The following is a 19,727-nucleotide window of genomic DNA, read 5'->3' on the forward strand; positions in this document are numbered from 1 at the left end:
CAAAGTGGCAGCCAGGCAAACTGAAAAAGGTCTTGGGGCCGAGGAGGCTATTGATAGAGGCAGATAACCAAGTTGAAGTTGTACGTCACGCAGATCAGGTGAAAAAGGTTGGTTATGAGCAGCAGAGGTATCCACAGAAAGTTACTGTGCAACCTGGCGTGGCTGCAGCGAGACCTGTGCGGATGCGTAAGCCTCCTGATCGGCTGGTCTTGTAATAAGGTGAGCAGAAGAAAGGTTGCAAGAAGCAGGAAGAGATCTGTGTTATTTAATTTAGTTTGAGACGGTAATAATTATTGTCACATATAATTATGTTTTGTTGCGACCTTAAATTGATATCAGATAAACAAAAATTTATGTTATAATTGTTGCTTATCTTGGCCCGATGATATTGTTACATATTGCTAATCTAACTTTTGTACTTTTCCCGCACGGAGTGGGAGAGTGCGTAAGGGAGCATGCGTGAGGCATTAATAAAGTTAGTAAGGAGTGAGTGAACAAGCAAAGTGCCTGCGTTTGATTGCTACTCCTGTACCTACAATTAGATACAGTTACAATTACAAAATATTGGAACTACAAGTACAACTACAACTTACCAATTAGTGCTAGGTAACATACTATTATATTTAAATATACTATTGGTAGTTTTAACAAATTTACTCAACTCTCGCACGTAAATGGAATAAAGTCGCAACAAAAATTGTGCTCGGAGAAAGCAAACTAGCCGAAAAAGTAACCCGCCAGAGCCCTGATTAAGCATGTCTGCGCAACATATAAATAGCCTGCCGTGCAGCAGAACATTAATCTCATTCAGCAGTTATCAAGACGGCCGCTTATAGCTCTCATCCTGCTCTTTTCCTTATAATGATTAAATCAAAAGAAAACTTTTGAGGAATTCGAATTAGAATCATTTAGTTCTCTTGATTTAAACTTCTTCCACAAATTTATCTTTATTGGGAAAACATGAGTGTTGAAATTGCATAAATTTTTCTAAGTGTCGGTCTCAAGAGAAACCTAATACAAAAAGTATTCGCTGATAGGGCTAAAATTTATGTTGCATGCGTTTGGTCCCTATTTCAAAGCCTCATTTTTGAGGTACTTCAAGAGGGGCAGGTTGAACCAAGGAACTAGGTCGGCGGCAGTCTCTCCCTTGGCCGTCTTATCCTTCACGTCGACACCTTCTTCCTCGACAAACCACTCGCAGAATCGATCATTTCCCAACTCCGCTGCAACATGAAGAGCAGTTTTCCCGCTGATTGGCGAGTTTACGGAGACTAGATGTTGATAATTGTTATAATCATTATAATTGTATTTTTGCAGCAACTTGACGACTTCGAGTGCGTCGAGATAGATGCACTAAATTGACTCCATTATGTGCGACCGACAAGTCGGCGCCGAGTTTGCACAATTTCTCGACGGCGCCGACGTTTCCTTCTTTGACAGCGAGGAGAATTGGTGTTTCTCCCAGAACAGATTTCTGATTCAGACTCAAGAAATCCTGGTAAAAAACGTAGAAAACCTGGTTGAAATTGTGAATTAGATCGGCTCCATGATATAAGTTTAAGGCTGCAAAATGAACTACACTCAATTTGATGAATTGGCTCAACTCCAGGGGGTCAATCCTTTGCTTGAATAAGAGCCACCGACAGATTTCGATAATTAGCCATCAATTTTGCCGAAATCAAGCGTCTGAGCTCTGAGCTGTTAAAAAAAACTCATAGATACACAAGAAGTACCTTGACATTTTGTCGCATTGAAAATAATTTTATGCTAAAGTCAGGCAATGGCACAATGTGCGAATTGTTTGCTCTAGCGATCCTCTCCTGTGATCATAAGGAAATATACCAAACATTGTCTTAAATATTGCATGGAATTAAATTGCGTGGTGGCTGCACTACCCGCTCAATGCTCTCTCCTCTTGGTGCCGCAGGTCTATTGACTTACAGCCCTACTGCACTCAACATTCTCCAAGCCCTCCGAAATTAGCTGCGCAGCTGATATTATGCGTATGCTTGGAAATATCTTGTCCGCATAGAGAAACAGAAATATTCTTTAATTCATGAACTTTATCTTTTATATTTTTTCTTATTTATTCATTGTATTGAAAGTTAAATGTTCATTAAACTATACTTAAACTAAAAGAATCGGATGAAAATTTAGAAAAAATCATTGTTAAAAAACTACGGAAAATAAGAAATCAATTTATGAAAATTTTAGAGTGCCAATTTCGTAGCAAGAGAACACACATGAATTATTTTCACGTTGCGATAGGCGGCAAATAAGTTGGTTTTGATTCCAACGTTGAATATCAGAAGATAATATTTTATCTCTGATTTAGCGGCAACGTTGCCTGTCCCCTCATCGGCGCTTGGCCGCTCTCGCTCTCCCTCCTCTGACGACGACAATGTTCAGGGACTCGATATAAAGGCAACCTTAAAACCTAACTTTCAAATTCCATAACTGAAGTCCCGGCCAGACTTATTGTTGAAAAACTAATAACCCTGTACCTAGACATCTGAGCCACCCACATTTTGATCGGCGGCTGCCTTTCTGGCTCTGAGCTGTCAATAAAGACGTCGGCGGCTGACTGGCAAAATTTCGTCGTCCCGGCTTGCGGCTGGCTCATGTGCTTTTTAAAACTGCATAACTCAAAAGTCGCAACTCAAAACTTAATTGTATGTAACACGCTGTTAACTGGAGACTTGGAGAGATCGCAATAACCCGCATTTTTCTGGAAAACATACTGCATTGCAAAAAAATATGTTTTTGCGGGTTCTGTAATTTTGCGCATTTTTTCGAATCACATTGCATTTCAATTGAAGATGAAACTTTTTCATGATGCTGGATATTTAAAAAACGTTTCTTAAATTAAAGAACGTTTAAAATTTTTTGGGAAAAATCAAAATACCCATCGCAAAATACGATTGCGCAATTCCTTTGAGAGTTCCCCATTTAAAACAATGCTAATTTGGAGGCTGATTTTCTCGAAAATTTACAGTGCTGCCTATGTTTTTTTAACTGTAAATGATCCTTAGGACCTAATTTGTATGTGTGTTAAAGGATTTTGCGGGGAAATTCACTATCATTCCTCTTTACGACATCGAGTATGAAACTACTTTAAGAAAATTTTCGTGAAAAAGAGAACGGCACGAAATTTTTTTTAACTTGGGCGCACGTGAAAATGACAAAATGATACAGATAAAAATAATAGGTTGCTGGTTGGCGCGCCTTAGATCAGCTGGCTGAGCCGATAAAAAAGGTCGGCGGCCGGCGGCTCGATAAAAGGATCGGTTCAGTCAGCTGGCGCGGCTGGCTCAGATGTCTAACAATAATTTACAGCAATTTTTCGCAATTATATAATATTAAGTTATATTTAAAAAAATCCTGATTTTTCGTCTAGGTTAATTATTTCAAATTCTATTGATTATTATAGTTTTCGCAGAGAAATATTCCTCGCTACTTGCTGTTTTGCACCTTTCCAGCATGCGTGATTTGGCTTCACGGGACGAATGTCTAGCGTTTCAATGCAGTCCTCGGTGCGGAGGCAAGTGGCCCTTGAGTGGGCTGGGTCCTTGTGCGGCCTGCTGCGCCCATGTTATCCGTTCGCGGTGTTATGGGGACCCGGGTTTCAGCATTCGTGCTAGTGTAGTGCGCGCCCTTCCCGGTCCGAGAGGACAGGGATAAAAAGAGTAAAAAAAATATTGTTAGAAACTAAGATAATACTTAAATTGGTTTATCTTTCGAGAGAAGAAATCGTGCGTGGTTAAAAAAAAACTTAATAGTGTAGTGCCTATGTCAATAGGTGGCTGAAAATACGGTGGCAGAAGACCAGATGTAGTTGAACCGCGCTGTCAATCAAGCGGCAAGCTCAAGCTGCAGAGAAGCAGGCGTTCGCTGCTTTCAAACTCTATTTAGCAGCTCAACTTTTGGTCCACTTCTGTACACCCGAAACTAAATGTGCGGCATATATTGAGGAAAACTGCGGAAAATTCAGCGGAATTTACCAAAGCAAAAACTCCTCTGCCTACATGAGAAAAGACAAAGATTCATAATGTCTGATGCATTTTCATCAAGAACGGTTAAAAGTTTCATAAATCTACAATAACGAAAGCATAAAGCTGTTGACACCAGATCACTGATTCCTTCAGGAATTCAAATTCTGAGTGCAGAGATTAGGACTAGCACACAAGCATAAATTGACATTGCATTTAATTTAATACTTATAGAATTTTTTTGCTCTTTTTACCCTTGTCCGAGGACCGGGAAGGGTGTGCACTGCACTAGCACGAATGCTGAAACCCGGGTCCCAATAATACCGCGAACGGATTGAATGGGCGCAGCAGGCCGCACAGGGACCCAGCCCATTCAAGGGCCACTTGCCTCCGCACCGAGGACTGCATTGAAACGCTAGACATTCGTCCCGTGAAGCCAAATCACGCATGCTGGAAAGGTGCAAACCAGCAAGTAGCGAGTCCCAGCCCGTTGAGCAATTTGAGCATTTGAAGTCACTAAACTAACCACTTTTTGCCATCTCTGACATTGGGTAGCCTGTATTAGATCTCCCAACAGCTCAAATACCTCCCATTGCTTTGACACTCCTGAGAGTGCCTTAACAATACGAGCCAACGGGCTGGTCGAAAAGAATAATTTTTAAAAGAAATTTTATAAATTTTAATAAATATTTTGGGGAGATTGAGCAACTTTCGGTTAAGGTAAGCAAAAGTGAAGAAAGCAAAAATACCTGGAATGCTATCTAGCTTAGCAATTGCAGCCTTGAACTATTCACCTAACTAGTCTTCCCAGGAAATACAGAATTAAAACTTTTAAGGAGCGATCAGCTCTGGGCTTCGCCGCGCGCAGTCACTTTCACTCACCTCATCTGCAAGAGAAAAAGTTACGAGTTAGTAGAATTTAAACCAGGATATTTTGCGTCAGGTTCAATAGATTGTGATGGTTTAAAAAAGCACTTTAATAGTTTTAGTTTGGGAAAATAGCGCTATTAACGACAAGTCATGTCGTGTAATAAAATCGGGTCAAATTCCTCAACCAAATATTCCATTCATAAACGATTTTGATGTTTTGACTGTTTTGAGAATTTTTTTGTACCTGTTATTTGCAAAGTAACCGGTACATGGAAATCTACACAGCGGCATTTTTGCAATGGTAGCCGCAGTTTTTAAAATAGTACCCGGCTGACTGGCGCGGCTCGCAAAAACTGGCGGCTGCGGCTGGCTCAAAATTTGAGCAGAAAAGGCGGCGCAGCTCGCTCAGACCTCAACTCACGGCACGTTAATTCTTCAATAAATTAATATAGGTAAATACATGCAAAGATATCTGAATGACCCAACAACTAAAATTTAGTGGGGTAATCCATGGTAATTTTATTAAGGTTAGGGGATTGTTACGTAACTTCCAACAAGGCCGCCAGACGTGAGAGGCGCGGTGATCGCCACACAGCAATCCCAAAACTGGCCTCATTCTGTTTGTTACATGTGCGCAATAGACCCGCGCATCTGTTAATCTTCCTGGCCGCATAGCAACTAAAATCTTTCATCCTTTATTTAATTTTTTGTGCATAATAACACGCTCAAGTGTTAACATGGTGGAATAATTAAGAAATAGTCCGAATCATTTACCTAGCCGTAAAATCTGAATTTTTTTTAAAAAAAAATCACAAAATATAAAATTGTGAAAAAAGGTTTCATATGTTTTTCTACATGCAAAAACGCCTTAAACGAGCATAATTAATTCTAATTTTATATATGTGCGACAAGCACACAAGGTTTTGGTTTGAGCGCTCAATACGTCGACGTCGCCCACCCTCTGATAGCGGCCACGTTGCCAGTTCCTCGCTGCTCAATTCCCCTCTAACGAGACTCTGCCGCTCTCCCTCCTATTACGACTCGCGCGGCCAGGACTCGTATGGGAACCTTACATTCTAATTACAAAAATCAAAATTCAAGTCCTGGCACAGTCCAAAGCCTAGCTGATGTGAAACTAATAATAAGTGAAAGCACTTATATAATTAATCTACGTTAAACAAACTGATTTATCGCTGCAGCTTCAGATTCGGAGAACTATCAACTTGCCGCGACTAAATCAAATCTGAATTTTCATAAATTGAACCTTTCCAGTTCATTCGAACAGTGTCGCGACACTGAATTTTAATTAAAAGCGGACGATAATGTAACTGGAGCCATCATTCTACGTCAATTCGGTCGCACCCTTTGTTATTATCGTTTCGAATACTCGACTTAGATTTCAATATTTAAGTCTTTTTGTTTTAATAACTTCATTTATCGACGGGTTGAAATTAAAAACGGCATACTCTAGCTTAATTGTTCAGACCGAATTTTCGCCTGCCGCCTAACGCGAGTTTTTTCCAACAGGTTCAAGAAGATTTAATGTTTATTTATTGGGTCTTATCCAAGATGGCGTCGTAGTGGAAATTTCCACTGTACATATTGTGTAAGCGCGTTGCTGGTTGAAAGAACCCCAGGCTCAGGGCCGCTCTGCTCTTCGAAAGCAGCTGGCGCACGCACGCGCAGCCAGAGAAAAGTTCAAGGCTTTGAGCTCAAAATCATAATTATGGAGTTACAAAGCTCGCTCAAGAAATGTTGGTTGTTTTTCTTTAACCTTTGACTCACCATCCCCTTCAATTCACCCTTAATTTTTACCCTATGTTACAAATAATAGTAAAAACGCAGCGGCTTAACATTTTAATAAACTAAAACGTCATCCGGCGATAAAAGCTGTACTAACCGCCCTGGAAATTTTAATAGCCTTCTTTTCGGTACGTTCAATGGGATCATTAAATTTTTTCCTTGGCTAATCATTTAACACCCAAAGTTGATTTATAAACGATATGTCGTCAATGCAGCAAACGGCAAGAATCGTACGGAGTCAGAGCAGCTGGGATAGTTACAAGAAAGGCGCGATAGCTGCTAAACTCGCACGGTCGGTCTTGCAACTCAACTTTTGCTCGCTCCTGTACTCCCGAGGTTTATAACGCTCAGGCCGCACAACGCACAGCAAGGAATAAACTGTGGAAAAATTAGTGATATATTCTTTAAAATTAAAAAATTCTCCTAGTCGCATGGGAAAAAAATATCAAGATCGAGACCTAGCCCAGATGTCCGTAAATGAAAAAATTTAAATGCTAAATAATCACAGTTTAATGTGGAATAGTTGGCACCTAAATTCTAGCCCCTCATTTTTCATAATAATTTTGAATTGTCTGATAAACGTTTGCCCTGATAATATTCGTGCCAGTGCTACATGGAGCGCGACGCGCATGACTGCTATCGTGACGTCAGCAGTTGAGAGTATCATCTGTGTCCTTTGCGCTCCCAGCTCACCCCCTAACAAAGATTTCCCCCCAGGCAACGCGGTCATTTTTCTTGTCGTCCACGGTACTAGATATCGAAGAATCCCCCAGAATCGTTGCAGGGTCTCTTCAAAAACTGTTGAATATGAAATATTTTACACTGCAATCTCAACCTCTTAAAATTTTTGTTGATATACCCTTGATATTTTCCGCAGGATGCAATAATTACTGTCTTAATAGAAACCATAAAAACCCTCAACTCACATCTGGTCCACACTCTTTTAGAGTCTTGAATTAATTAGTTATTAATCGTATCTACCTTTTGACCAAAAAGTTGGATTTACAGATGGTTTATTCGCATGAATCTAGAAACTTGACTAAAATAAAATGCATCTGGCGCCAAGCCTGTGGTGAACTTTCCGAACTTTCTACTCCTAGTCAACGATCCATCTGTCACGAAAAATCACTGACGCCGTAGCGTGGGGGGGCTCGATGCCGGAGTTGCTGATATTGGCAAGGAAAATAAATCGCATGAAGGGCGGTTTTAATATTTGGCTTCATTCTTTAACGGAATAGGGCCGACGGACGGATTTTGTCCTAATTTCAAGTTCTAAATCTGATGTGGCGTGTGGCGCCTTCTCGCCACTAATAACTGCCTTTCATTTAACCTGTATCGCCAGGTGGCAGTACAAAGGTGTGCAACAATCAAAGCACCCTTACTGCACCTTATCCCCCACTGCACAATCAGACTCGCACCAAAGCAGTCGCAACACAATAATTTCTCTCTCCGGCTAGGATGAGATTTGGTGCGAGAAAACTCCATAAAAACTATTTCCTATTAGACCCGAACTACGGGGTAAGTGTCATAATTGTAATGTTGTGTTTTTATTGTTATAATTGTTTGTTGCATTTGTGATTTTTGATTATTAATGTAATTTCACAGTCTAAATCTTGGTCTTGATCTTGGTCTTGATTACTGATACCTCAACCACAAGACATGAATAAAAGACGAATAATTTGCACTACCAAAACGACGCATTTCTGTCACGCTTCCACGTACCCCATACTGGTGACCTGCCTTCGTGACCCGCGAGTGGTCAGAAACCCAAGAAATGACCCGCGAGAGACAGTTGATGGACGAACAATCGGAAATTTGAGATGCCAGCCAAGCCTCAAATATTTAGTGAGAAGTCGGATAGACGAAATTCCAATTTCAACGCAGCCAACAAGATACAAAGCAGAAGATGAAATTCCTGCGATTTTCAAGAAGAATTAAAATGTGGTAAACTTATAGTGGAAGCCCAGTGATATTCTTTCCCCAATACGTGATTGAATAACTAACATTTTTTAACAAATATTTACGATTGATTCTCAGTCAAAATTTCTAACAAATTCCCTTATGTCGGTATTTGTGTTTAATACATGTCAAAAGCAATTGTATGTGATCGCCGCCTGCACACACTGTGCATGCCGCGAGATTGTTTTCCGTTTGACAACTAGTCAACGATTAATGATTGCCCAATTGCGTTCCAAGTACGGTACCCGTCTGAGAGTTAGATATCGCCCATTGAGTATCCCGAGTAACTAACTCGCCCTCAAGGCGATCGCGATGAAGTCTGAAACACCCGGGGATGCCGAGGGCTGAGCGCGCGGTCCATGCACACACAGCAGACCCCCCAGTCCCGTCTTTACAACGCGTAACGTCCCGACTTAAGAGTCCGACGCCGGAAGATGTTCGCTTCCCTTCGCACAGTTGATAGTCTGCGCAGCCACGGTTGCCAGGTACACTATCCTCTAGTTCACAAACCAAGGTTTGTTCTGGCTCAGAATTGACCCCCGTCCGGACGCATTGGCAACTCAACAATTTGACTAAGATCTTTCTCCCAGCAATTGTTTTTAATTTTCATAAGACTCCGTCTTAAAAGGGGGGAGTAGTGTGGCGCCTTCTCGCCACTAATAACTGCCTTTCATTTAACCTGTATCGCCAGGTGGCAGTACAAAGGTGTGCAACAATCAAAGCACCCTTACTGCACCTTATCCCCCACTGCACAATCAGACTCGCACCAAAGCAGTCGCAACACAATAATTTCTCTCTCCGGCTAGGATGAGATTTGGTGCGAGAAAACTCCATAAAAACTATTTCCTATTAGACCCGAACTACGGGGTAAGTGTCATAATTGTAATGTTGTGTTTTTATTGTTATAATTGTTTGTTGCATTTGTAATTTTTGATTATTAATGTAATTTCACAGTCTAAATCTTGGTCTTGATCTTGGTCTTGATTACTGATACCTCAACCACAAGACATGAATAAAAGACGAATAATTTGCACTACCAAAACGACGCATTTCTGTCACGCTTCCACGTACCCCATAGGCGCAAGCGAGACTGACGCGAACGCACTCGCTAAGACCGCGAGACTACACTGCAAATCAGGGGTGAGAAAATGTCACTGCGCTGCAGTGAGAAAATCTCACCCCGCCGTATGTCACTATACCTGGGGTGTCAAAGGTGAGTTTTTCGCACCGCGCAGCAGTGATATGCGGCGGGGTGATATTTACTCACTGCAGCACAGTGTTATTTTATCACCCCTGACTTGCAGTGTAATGAGTTAACAATTAATTTCTAGCTCTCACGGGAAAGCATCATCAGTTCCTCAGCCGAAATTCGTGAATTTTTTTTTATTTTTACAGGATCAAAAATATTTTTACCTTTCTAAGGAAGATCATTTTAATTCATAATGCTCGTAGTCCTTCGTTACAATGGGTTGACACTTAACACGGCAAAAGAACAGAATTTTTAGTAATGCTTTAAAATATTTAATGCCATGGTGGCATGGCTTTCCCATGGTTGCAGTTAGTTAATTTGGTTATGTGATGCCATAATCCTGGCTTGGAGCGCTACTTTTCGTTCCGCCAGAGCGGACGCCAGGTGCTGCGGCGCGGCGTAGTAATTAGAGATTGGGCAGCAGCAGGCAGCGCAGACCTGGAAGTTTTTAAGTGGCTGATAGAAGAGGTAGAAGTAGACACGAGTAATGCAGAAGCAAGCAAAGGTAATACTTTGCTTCACTTAGCAGTAAGCAACACAAGATTCGGAAAAAATCTCATCGATTGCATGATTACCACAATGCAAATCTATGTGAACGAGAGTGGCGATGATAGTTGGACACCGCTCATGCTAGCTCTATATAAAAAAAACTATGACGTTGTTGAAGAGTTGTGCAAACACGGAGCTGTTTCCAAAGAGATACTCAACGAAACTTGTGAAGAAAACCATTTGTTTGCATGTGTGAGACGTAATTATCTGGAGGGTGCCAAGTTTTTGCATCACAAAGATTCAACTCTAATTCACCAAGAACAAAAACATGGAATGAGCATTTTACATGTTGCAGCTAATTTCGCAGGCATCGAAATTAGAGTGTATTTCAAGAACAAGACCGAAAAATAATACCGGATTTCCGGTATTGTTCTTGTTTTGCCGAATTTTTCAAAATTCAATACCAGAACAATACCAAACAACACTGGAAAAGGCAATACAAGAATATTGTTTTTTCCTGAATTCTTTATGATGGTAGAGAAATTTTCATAGAAAAATTCTTCTAATTTTTAAAAATCCCTATTTTTGGTCTTGTAAATTTTTTATTTTCAATAAAAATTGCAGAAAAATCCGCAAAAAGGTTTATGCAATGCAGTTGGGTTTTTTTCCAAAAAAATGCGTGTTTTGGCGAACCCTGCACTGGTTATACCAAGAGACCGAAAATTTAATCTCTCATTGCAATATTCCAAAATTTCTGACTATTTTTGCACGAAATATGTATACGACTCTTTCGGGGTAAAATTCGGAAAAATGCGGACAAAAACAAAACTAAGTGTTTTCCAGCTGTTAATTTTTGCGTAAAAAACCAGTATTGCTGTTGCATTTTTGCGTATTGCAAATTTGGCGAACCCCAATAGCTTTCTTTCCTCCTCGAGTTGACAAAGTGAGAATCTTTAGGCTTTTAATGCTGCACTTTGCCATTGCTGCCGATAAAACTGTCCCTCGTCGCGCTGAAGATTGTCCCTATCCCTTCCCATCCCTGTCTTGAAATAAAAAATTCAACCCGCGTCCCTCAGGGACGGGACGGGAATCCTGTAATCCCTGTCCCTGGTCCCCTCTCTAGTTTCAGTTTTAGAATATATTTAATCAAGCAAAATGACAGTTTTATTAAAATGCTAAAGTAAGATTTGATAATATACAACTTAAAAAAGATGTCTTCCAGAAAAAATCCCAAAAACAAGAATTTAAAAAAAACAATACCGAAACAAGATTTTTTGTCAGAAAAGCAATACCAAAACAAGAAGGTTTGAAAAACAATACAAGACAAGAAATTTTTAAATATTCCTTTCAGAAACAATACCGGAACAATACCAGTTTCGGCAAGAAAAGTTCCATCAGACAATACAAAAATTTGGTCTTGAAATACACTATGCATATGTCGTTAACGTCGAACCCCTCTATCGAAGAAAAATTTAACGAGATCTCCTCCGTGTTCCTTGTTGTAGCCAACGTAAAATAAGACTGTCCTGTTAAATGTAGTCACGGAATGAACGTCAACGCCCACTTCGTCGATCAGCCATTCACACATACGTCGATCAGCAAAGTATGCTGCTAAATGAATAATGCTAATAACAAATCCTTCACAGGTCGACTCGTTGAAAAGTTCTGGGAACAAATTGAAGACCTTTTTGGCTACGTCCAGATTGTTCTTCTTAACACAAAGGAGCAATAGATTGTAGGAAGGATCACTAAGCCTGCCGATTTCTTGGGTGACCTCAAGAGCTTCCTCTCTGATGGCGTAGTCCAGGGGCTGCTCCCCTTCTGAGTCTTTCGCATCCACTTTACAGCCAAGAGACGCAAAATATTTGACCAGCTCGACCCCGTGTTTCTTATTCGCAGCTGCGAAGTGCACCACGGAGACGCCGTGTTCTTTGGTCTTTTCTTTCAAATCGGCACCATTATCCACAAGATTTTTGCACTTCCTCACGCCACAGTTCAATGCTGCATTCATCAATGGAGATAAGCCTACCTTTAGCTTTTGGGTTTTTAGCTGGTGTTTGGGTGCCATTCTGGAGAGGAGGAAAAATTTAGTGAAGTCATAACTCGATTTTCATAACTTGTTGTATTGAGTATTTCGATTTTTTTCCTGTTTATGGAGAACGTCAACCTTTTGGAAACGACGAGCTGAAAATAAATAAAAATAAAACTTTAGGTGCACTGATTTCGTTCCCTGATTTGACAATAAAGATAATAGTAGAGTCATCTTCAAAATGTTAACAAAATGTTTCAGGATCCACGAAGACTTAAAATTCCGTAAATTTTACTTTTATGGAGCGAAGTGAGAGGAAAAAATTCGACGTATGCTCAAAGCTTTTCCAATTAAATAGAAATTCTTCGAATTTCAAATTCTGATTGACTAGAATTTTACAATTTAAAGCAAGAAAATTGAAACATATATTTTAAATTTAAGCGAAATCAATATGGCAACGTAACATGCGTGTAACCATTTTTGGAAACGTTTCATAGTTTGGAACTTGATCTCTGCTTTCAGTTTATTAAAAAATAAACACAAAGATTTTAAACGCATGGTTTATGTGATTTTTTTTAAAGTGTCTCGGATAAAACCCGTTAGTTATGAATGTAAGTGTTATATAATCTTACCAAATTGATGCAGGCAGATCGGCCGTGAGTGCAAGAGAGGCGCTGCAAAGTGAAGGGTATATTTCGATGCGATCAGCTGCGCACGGTTCAGGTGGTGTGAAAGGAAGTTGTATTAGGTCTACCACCTAATCAGTTGGTTCGAATGTTTACTTTCAAGTCAGCTGATCCTTAAAATAAATTATATATTGCTTCTTCAAAGCGATGTTTATTTTTTTGAAAAATATCAAATAAATTCATGCAAGAGATTATTTCTATATGGATTTAAATAATCCCGCTTTTCCAGTCCCTCGCATAGTTGGTAATGTCTTGGTTGAGAATGCTGATATAGCTTCAATATATCGTTATTAATTTTTTTTTAAATATTAATAATTCATGTGTACGACATTTGTATTGTGATAATTTAAAAAATAAGGGGGTTTGACTGAGCACGGAAAGTATTAGGATCTCGTTTAGAGTTCTGAACTGCAGAGTGTGCTATTGCTCAAGATGGAAGGAGTTTGAAAAAACCTAATTTTTATTAACAAAATTAAAACATTAACTCTTGCATGTTTATCATTATTTGATGATAAATATATTTGACTTCTCAAGGTGTGCCAAAAGACAGTACAATTCAGTTGCGAACTCGGCTGTATACTCTTATAATTTAGTGAATCTAGTGCACAAGTGTAACATTCTCGACGCTCTGGATGTCGCCAAAGTATTGCACAGACACTTTGGATATCTGATCCACATGAGAGGAATCCGCAATGAAAATTTGCTTTACATCGCAGCAGAACTTAGAAATTCTCGATTTTATAATTGGTTTCTTAAAAACGGTGTTGATCAGCATATGCGGAGAATATAAATGGCAAAAAAGTCAGCGATCTCCTTTCTTGGTTCTCTCGGGACTTGTATAAATAAATTTTAACTGTATATTTTCTGTTATTTTTAGAAAACGGACAGCTCGAGGTGTAATGCCAAATCAATTAGTTGAATTTCAACTATTTTTTGAATTTTAATTAAGAGAGATGAATGCTTTGTAAATTTATAACAATTAAAAAGAAATGGATCGTTCAACGGAAATATAGTGTGTCAGAATAAGCGCATTAAATACAGTCTAACAATTAACGTTTACTTTTGGAAACGTTAAAATTCTCACATTCTGATGATATATTAAAATAAGAAATAAAATTTACTTCAAGCTATAGTTGTAAATATTTTTTATTGCATTTAGCCCAATATATGAGAACAAAACAAAAACAACCTGTAAACCTTTTCGCGCCATCTGATCAGGTGGTACCCTCCTTTCGCGCCACCTGAGCCCCGAGCAGCTGCATCATGATCGCATCATAACAAACCCTTCACTTTGCAGCCTCTCTTGAAGTGAAGCACTTCACTGCCGGTGTGCCTGCCTCAATTTGGTAAGATATACGAATATAAAACTCCGTTCACAACTAAGGGCTTCTTTTATTTATTTTTTGCATTTCATCCCTGTCCCCGAGGACCGGAAATGGCGCGGACAGAGCTAATAAAAATAAACAACTTTAAAAAATTTACCTTCACGCGTAAAAAATTATAGTGCTGGACTACCCCCGATTAGTTTTTAATAAACTGAAAGCAGAGATGAAGTTCCAAACTTAGAACGGTTTTCAATGATTGTTAGACGCTATAAATGTCGCCATGTTGACTGGGCTTTAATTAAAAAAAAAAAAACATTTATTGAAATTTTCTTCAATCAGAATTCAAAATGAAAGATTAAAATTCCCAGAATTTTTGTTTTTTCAGAGAGCTTGCTTTGAGCATCAGCCAAATTTCTTTGTGTAGATCGTTTATTCATAAAAGTAAATAAATTTATGGAATTTATAATCTTTTTTTCGTGGATCCTGAAACATTTTTAAGATTTTATAAAGATCACTCTAAAATAAATATTCTTTATTTTCAAATAGTATGGAACGAAATCAGTGCACCTAACCAGTTGTTTTTTTAAATTTTTTTTCAGCTCGTCGTTTCCGAAAAGTTATTCGCACACCACAAACAGGAAAAAACCAAAAACTATCAAACAAAAAGTAAGTTTTGAAGAACGTGTAACAAATTTACTAATTTTTTCTCCTCTCCAGAATATGCCTCCCGGAAACCCGCTAAAAACTCAAAAGCTTAAGGTAGGCGCATCTTCGTTGATGGATGCAGCATTGAACTTTGACGTGAGGAAGTGCAAAAATCTTGTGGATAATGGTGCCGATTTTAAAGAAAAGACCAAAGAACACGGCGTCTCCGTGGTGCACTTCGCAGCCGCGAATAAGAAACACGGGGTCGAGCTGGTCAAATATTTCGCGTCTCTTGGCTGTAAAGTAGATGCGAAAGACTCAGAAGGAGAGGAGCCCATTGACTACGCCATCAGAGAAGAAGCTTTCGCGGTCGCAAAGGAAATTCTCACGCTGATTAATCCTTCCTTCAACCTCTTGCAATATTGTGCAATCCAGAGCAACTTGGTAGCTGCCAAAAGGGTGCACGATTTGTACCCAAAACTTGCCAACGAGTTGATCTCTGAAGGACTAAGCATTATTCACTTTGCAGCATACTTTGCTGATCGACGTATGTGTAAATGGCTGATTGACGAAGTGGGCGTTGGCGTTCATTCCAGGAGTACTGAAACAAAAAGGACAGTCTTGTATTACGTTAGCTTCAACAAGGTACACGGAGGAGATCTCGTTAAATTTTTCTTCAATAGAGGGATGGACGTAAACGAAATATGCAGTGAATCAAGTACTGCACCGATTCACCAAGCCATCGATAAACAAAATGCAAGGGTTATTGAAGCGTTAATCGAATGTAATGCTGATTTGAAAATCAAGTACCACGATTTAAATTTGGCATATTATTGCTTGATTGGACACAAAACATTCGGCCTCAAGTTGCTGTTTGAGAAAGACAAAGATCTGTTTAAAGAGTCGTATCTGGGGCAAACTATTGCTCAAGTGGCAGCAAGCAGCGTGGATCTAGAAGTTTTCAAGTGGCTAATAGAAGAAGTTAAAGTAGACCAGACCGTGGATATAGGAAGTGATACATTGCTACACTGTGCAGGAAAAAACACGGAATTCGGAAAAAATCTCATCGATTACATGATTTCCACCATGCAAATCTATGTGAATGAAAGTAGCAATTCTGGTGTGACACCGCTGATGGTGGCTCTTTATTATAACAACCATGACGTTGTTGAAGAGTTGTGCAAACATGGAGCTGTTTCCAAAGAGGTCCTCTACAATACTTACGAAGAGAACCATTTTTTTGCATGTGTGAGACGTAATTATCTGAAAGGTGCCAAGTTTTTACATGAGAAAGATCCAACTCTTATTCACCAAGAACAAAAACACGGAATGAGCGTTTTACATGTTGCAGCTAATTTCGCAGGCATCGAAATCTGTCAGTGGCTCATTGAGAAGCAAAAGATTGACTCTCTTGAGTTGAGCCAATTCAAAAAATTGAGTGCACTTCATTTTGCAGCCTTAAACTTACATCATGGAGCGGAGGTAACTCCCATTTTTCACCACAATTTAAAGAGTGTGAACCTGAAATCTCTTTTTGGAGAGACACCAATTCTCCTCGCTATCAAAGCAGGAAATGTCTGCGCCGTAGAGAAATTGTGCCAACTCGGCGCCGACTTGTCAGTCACATATAATGGGGTCAATTTAGTGCACCAGTGCATCTATCTCGACAACCTGGATGTCGCCAAGTTGCTGCGCAGTTTCAGTGATACTCTGGTCTCCGTAAAAACGCCAAACGTCGGGAAAACCGCGCTTCATGTTGCAGCGGAGTTGGGAAATGATCGATTTTGCGAGTGGCTTGTCGAGGAAGAAGGTGTCAACGTGAAGGACAAGACAGCCAAGGGAGAGACTGCCGCCGACCTAGTTCCTTGGTGCAACCTTCATCTCCTGAAATACCTCAAAAATTCAACTTTCAAATAGGAACGAAGTGCAGTGTGAATTTAAACCCAAAACAGTTAACACTTTTTCTATTAGAGGTTTCTCATGAGACAAGTTTATGTAATTTTGGACATTCTCATGGTTTGCAAATACAGATAAACTTGTAGAATAAGTTTAAATCAAGAGAATCAAGATTTTTATTCGAATACCTTTTATGTTTGACTGATATACATATTAATTTGATAGGAAAAAGAGCAGGAGGATGTAGTTCTTGATAATTTCCGAAAGTCATTTTTGTAAATGTCAGTATAGATATATATTTAAAAAGATTAACAATAATTTGCACTCGGATCGCAAAGAAAATATAGTTTAAAATAAAATCTATATCCATATTTGAACCACTTCTGAAACAATTACGCATACGTTAAAATGAGATATTTGATATTTGTGAAAAATAAATTCCTCCTTATTTTATTCATATAATAGGGCGTGGTTTTTGGCCCATAATGTCTGGCCGCATAGTGCAGGTTTTATGCGCCTCCGAAAGTTATGCAGACGAGGTTTTGGGGTCCGACGGTCCCATAGGGGCCCCCTAGAAAGTCGTTTAGTTCCTAATCATTCATCTGGGTAAAAATTGCTCAAAACGCGTATAGAACGGCTCCAAACCCGGCCGTTCAACGTGGGGTGTTTCGGAATGAAGTGCCAGAACACGTAGCACAATTTAATTAGTCCCTTTGCCGCCCTTCGCGTCGATTTTTGGGGATTTTTTTCTCTTTAGAGTACCACCAGCAGCGCTACCGGCTAGTGCGTCTGCAAATTCTGTGATAAGAACATTGGCTTCTACTACTTTTCCCAAGAAGCAGCTAATGCAAAGCAGACCTGACAATTCTAAATTCCAACGTGCTGGTGAGGAGAAAAAGCAGAGCCGACAACACTCCAATGCTTTTGCTGTGGCAAGCAGTGCCACAAATTCTATCAATGCAAGTTGAGGAGCAAAGCATTTTGTTCCTTTTGTAAAGTGAAAGGAGTATGTGCAAGAAAAAGACGGAAGCAAATTTCGTTGGTGCTGATGCAGTTGAAGAAGATGGTGAAGCAGAAGAAGAAGATACTGAAGAGCAAGAAGACATGTGGTGATAAACGAAGAAAACGAACAGCAATGATGGTTTAGCAAGACACGCGCACGACGCGAGCACGCAAGCACATTTTTCTTAGAGGTTGATATTTTTAGAAGGGATAAACACTCCCCGATTTCTCTTTAAAATTTATAAAGACTGCCTCAAGTTAAAACGTAAACTTTATGAGCACCCTATTATATTCTTCTTAAAATCACTAACATCATTTCTTTCGGGGCACGTTTTTACCTAGAAAAGTATATCACGCTCCTATTCTTAATTTACAAAAGAATTCTTTTCTGCACAGACCTCACATATTTCTTTGTTAAAAAACCTTTTATGCAGCACGCAGGTGCAACAAGCAAGACAAGACCACCCGCACACTTGAAACCAAGAGGGAGTTTTAACTGTATATATATATTTTTCACTACCTCCCTGTTAAGAAAGAAGGATAAAATAAATTTTTTCATGTCACTAAACTTGGAAGGCCAAGATGCGAGAACGTTTGATGGTAATTCTGAACATTCTACGCTACCGGGCTGTCAACTGATTTTGTTTATTCTTGGTTTTAAGGGGCCTAAATTTTTTTATTATCGATTTTAGATGGTCAACAGTTTTTTCTTTATTAATTATAGGACATGGAATTAATGGACGAAATACGAGACCCAATACCAAACCCGCATAAAAAAATATCGCCTGTGAATATTCTAAGAATATATACCGACTACGCCCAGGATTAATCTAAAAATTAATAATGTTTCATATTTAATTTTGTGTTTTTAATTGCAAGAAAAATATATAAGTGCTTCTCTTTTCGGGTTTTTAAAGAATATTCTAGGAACATTAAAAAAATATTTTGAATTAATCTCAGAATGATCCGTAGAATAATCTGGGGATAATCTATTAACTTATATTCAAATTTCCCCTTTGGGATTATTCTAGGGATATTCTTGTAGATTAATCTCTAGATTGACTTTAAAACATTTTAAGGTTAATCTGGATTCATTCTAAGAAAATTCCAAAAATTATTTTTTTGGATTAATCTCAGAATGATCTAAAGAATAATCCGAGAATATTTTTTTTGATTAATCTCTAGATTGATCTTAAACATTCATAGATTAATCTCAATTAATACAGGATTAATCATGCATCATTTTTTTTGGATTAATTTTTTCGGGTAAATTTTGATTAATCTAAGATTATTCCGGATATTCCTGGGTTATAATTTTTTATGCGGGGACAAGCAACTACAATTCACCTAAATCATAATGTAGCGGTTCCCGCTTATTGGCGTTAACTTAGTTTGTAACCTTTAGATGTCACTTGTAACTGTATGATAAGCTTTTCTCATTTACCCTGTATAATACACCTTCACTGACCGCTCACCTACGCACGCATACGGTCATGTCGCATTTACCTCTCCGGCCGGGAGTATAATGTCGTGCGCATATATGACGCTTGTAATAACTTATAGACCCGAAGATAATACCGGGGTAAGCATTGTATTTAACTGTGATAATAATTATTGTTATTCTCGACTCGCATATTGATGCGTTAATTAATTGTTTATATATTGACTTTCCTTTGAGATTTTATTGTGAATATTTATTATGTAAAACTTTACAGTCTTAATTATGGATTAAATCTTCGTCTACAAAGGAACCAGATGCATTTCCTTTTGGCTCGAACCGAGTAA

The 19,727-nt window shown here is 39.0% G+C and overlaps 2 protein-coding genes across 2 annotated transcripts; one reads left to right on the plus strand and one right to left on the minus strand.

Annotated features, from left to right (window-relative positions):
- Positions 1-1,068: 1,068 nt before the first annotated feature.
- LOC135942258 (putative ankyrin repeat protein RF_0381) lies at positions 1,069-14,339 on the minus strand. Its single transcript, XM_065488276.1, has 3 exons — positions 14,300-14,339; positions 11,950-12,360; positions 1,069-1,271 (listed from the first exon to the last, which is right to left on the minus strand). The coding sequence occupies exons 1-3, from the start codon at positions 14,337-14,339 to the stop codon at positions 1,069-1,071; spliced, it is 654 nt and encodes a 217-aa protein (XP_065344348.1).
- A 780-nt stretch (positions 14,340-15,119) lies between these two features.
- On the plus strand, positions 15,120-16,961 carry LOC135942261 (putative ankyrin repeat protein RF_0381). The gene is made up of 2 exons (XM_065488279.1): positions 15,120-15,689; positions 16,557-16,961. Exons 1-2 carry the CDS (start codon positions 15,120-15,122, stop codon positions 16,959-16,961), a joined length of 975 nt encoding a protein of 324 aa, XP_065344351.1.
- Positions 16,962-19,727: the final 2,766 nt, after the last annotated feature.

This window comes from Cloeon dipterum, chromosome 4 (genome assembly GCF_949628265.1).
Source record: "Cloeon dipterum chromosome 4, ieCloDipt1.1, whole genome shotgun sequence".
Classification (NCBI taxonomy): domain Eukaryota; kingdom Metazoa; phylum Arthropoda; class Insecta; order Ephemeroptera; family Baetidae; genus Cloeon; species Cloeon dipterum.

What these genes read in the sequence shown, in the direction of transcription:
- LOC135942258 (XM_065488276.1), bottom strand. Translation starts at nt 14,339, where the DNA reads ATGATGCAGCTGCTCGGGGCTCAGGTGGCGCGAAAGGAGG. An exon ending in TCAGGTGGCGCGAAAGGAGG is followed by an intron (nt 12,361 to 14,299) that starts GTACCACCTGAT and finishes TGATGAATGCAG; the next exon opens with CATTGAACTGTGGCGTGAGG. An exon ending in AGCATACTTTGCTGATCGAC is followed by an intron (nt 1,272 to 11,949) that starts GTATGTGTGAAT and finishes ATCAACATCTAG; the next exon opens with TCTCCGTAAACTCGCCAATC.
- LOC135942261 (XM_065488279.1), top strand. Translation starts at nt 15,120, where the DNA reads ATGCCTCCCGGAAACCCGCTAAAAACTCAAAAGCTTAAGGTAGGCGCA. An exon ending in ATTACGTTAGCTTCAACAAG is followed by an intron (nt 15,690 to 16,556) that starts GTACACGGAGGA and finishes CACAATTTAAAG; the next exon opens with AGTGTGAACCTGAAATCTCT.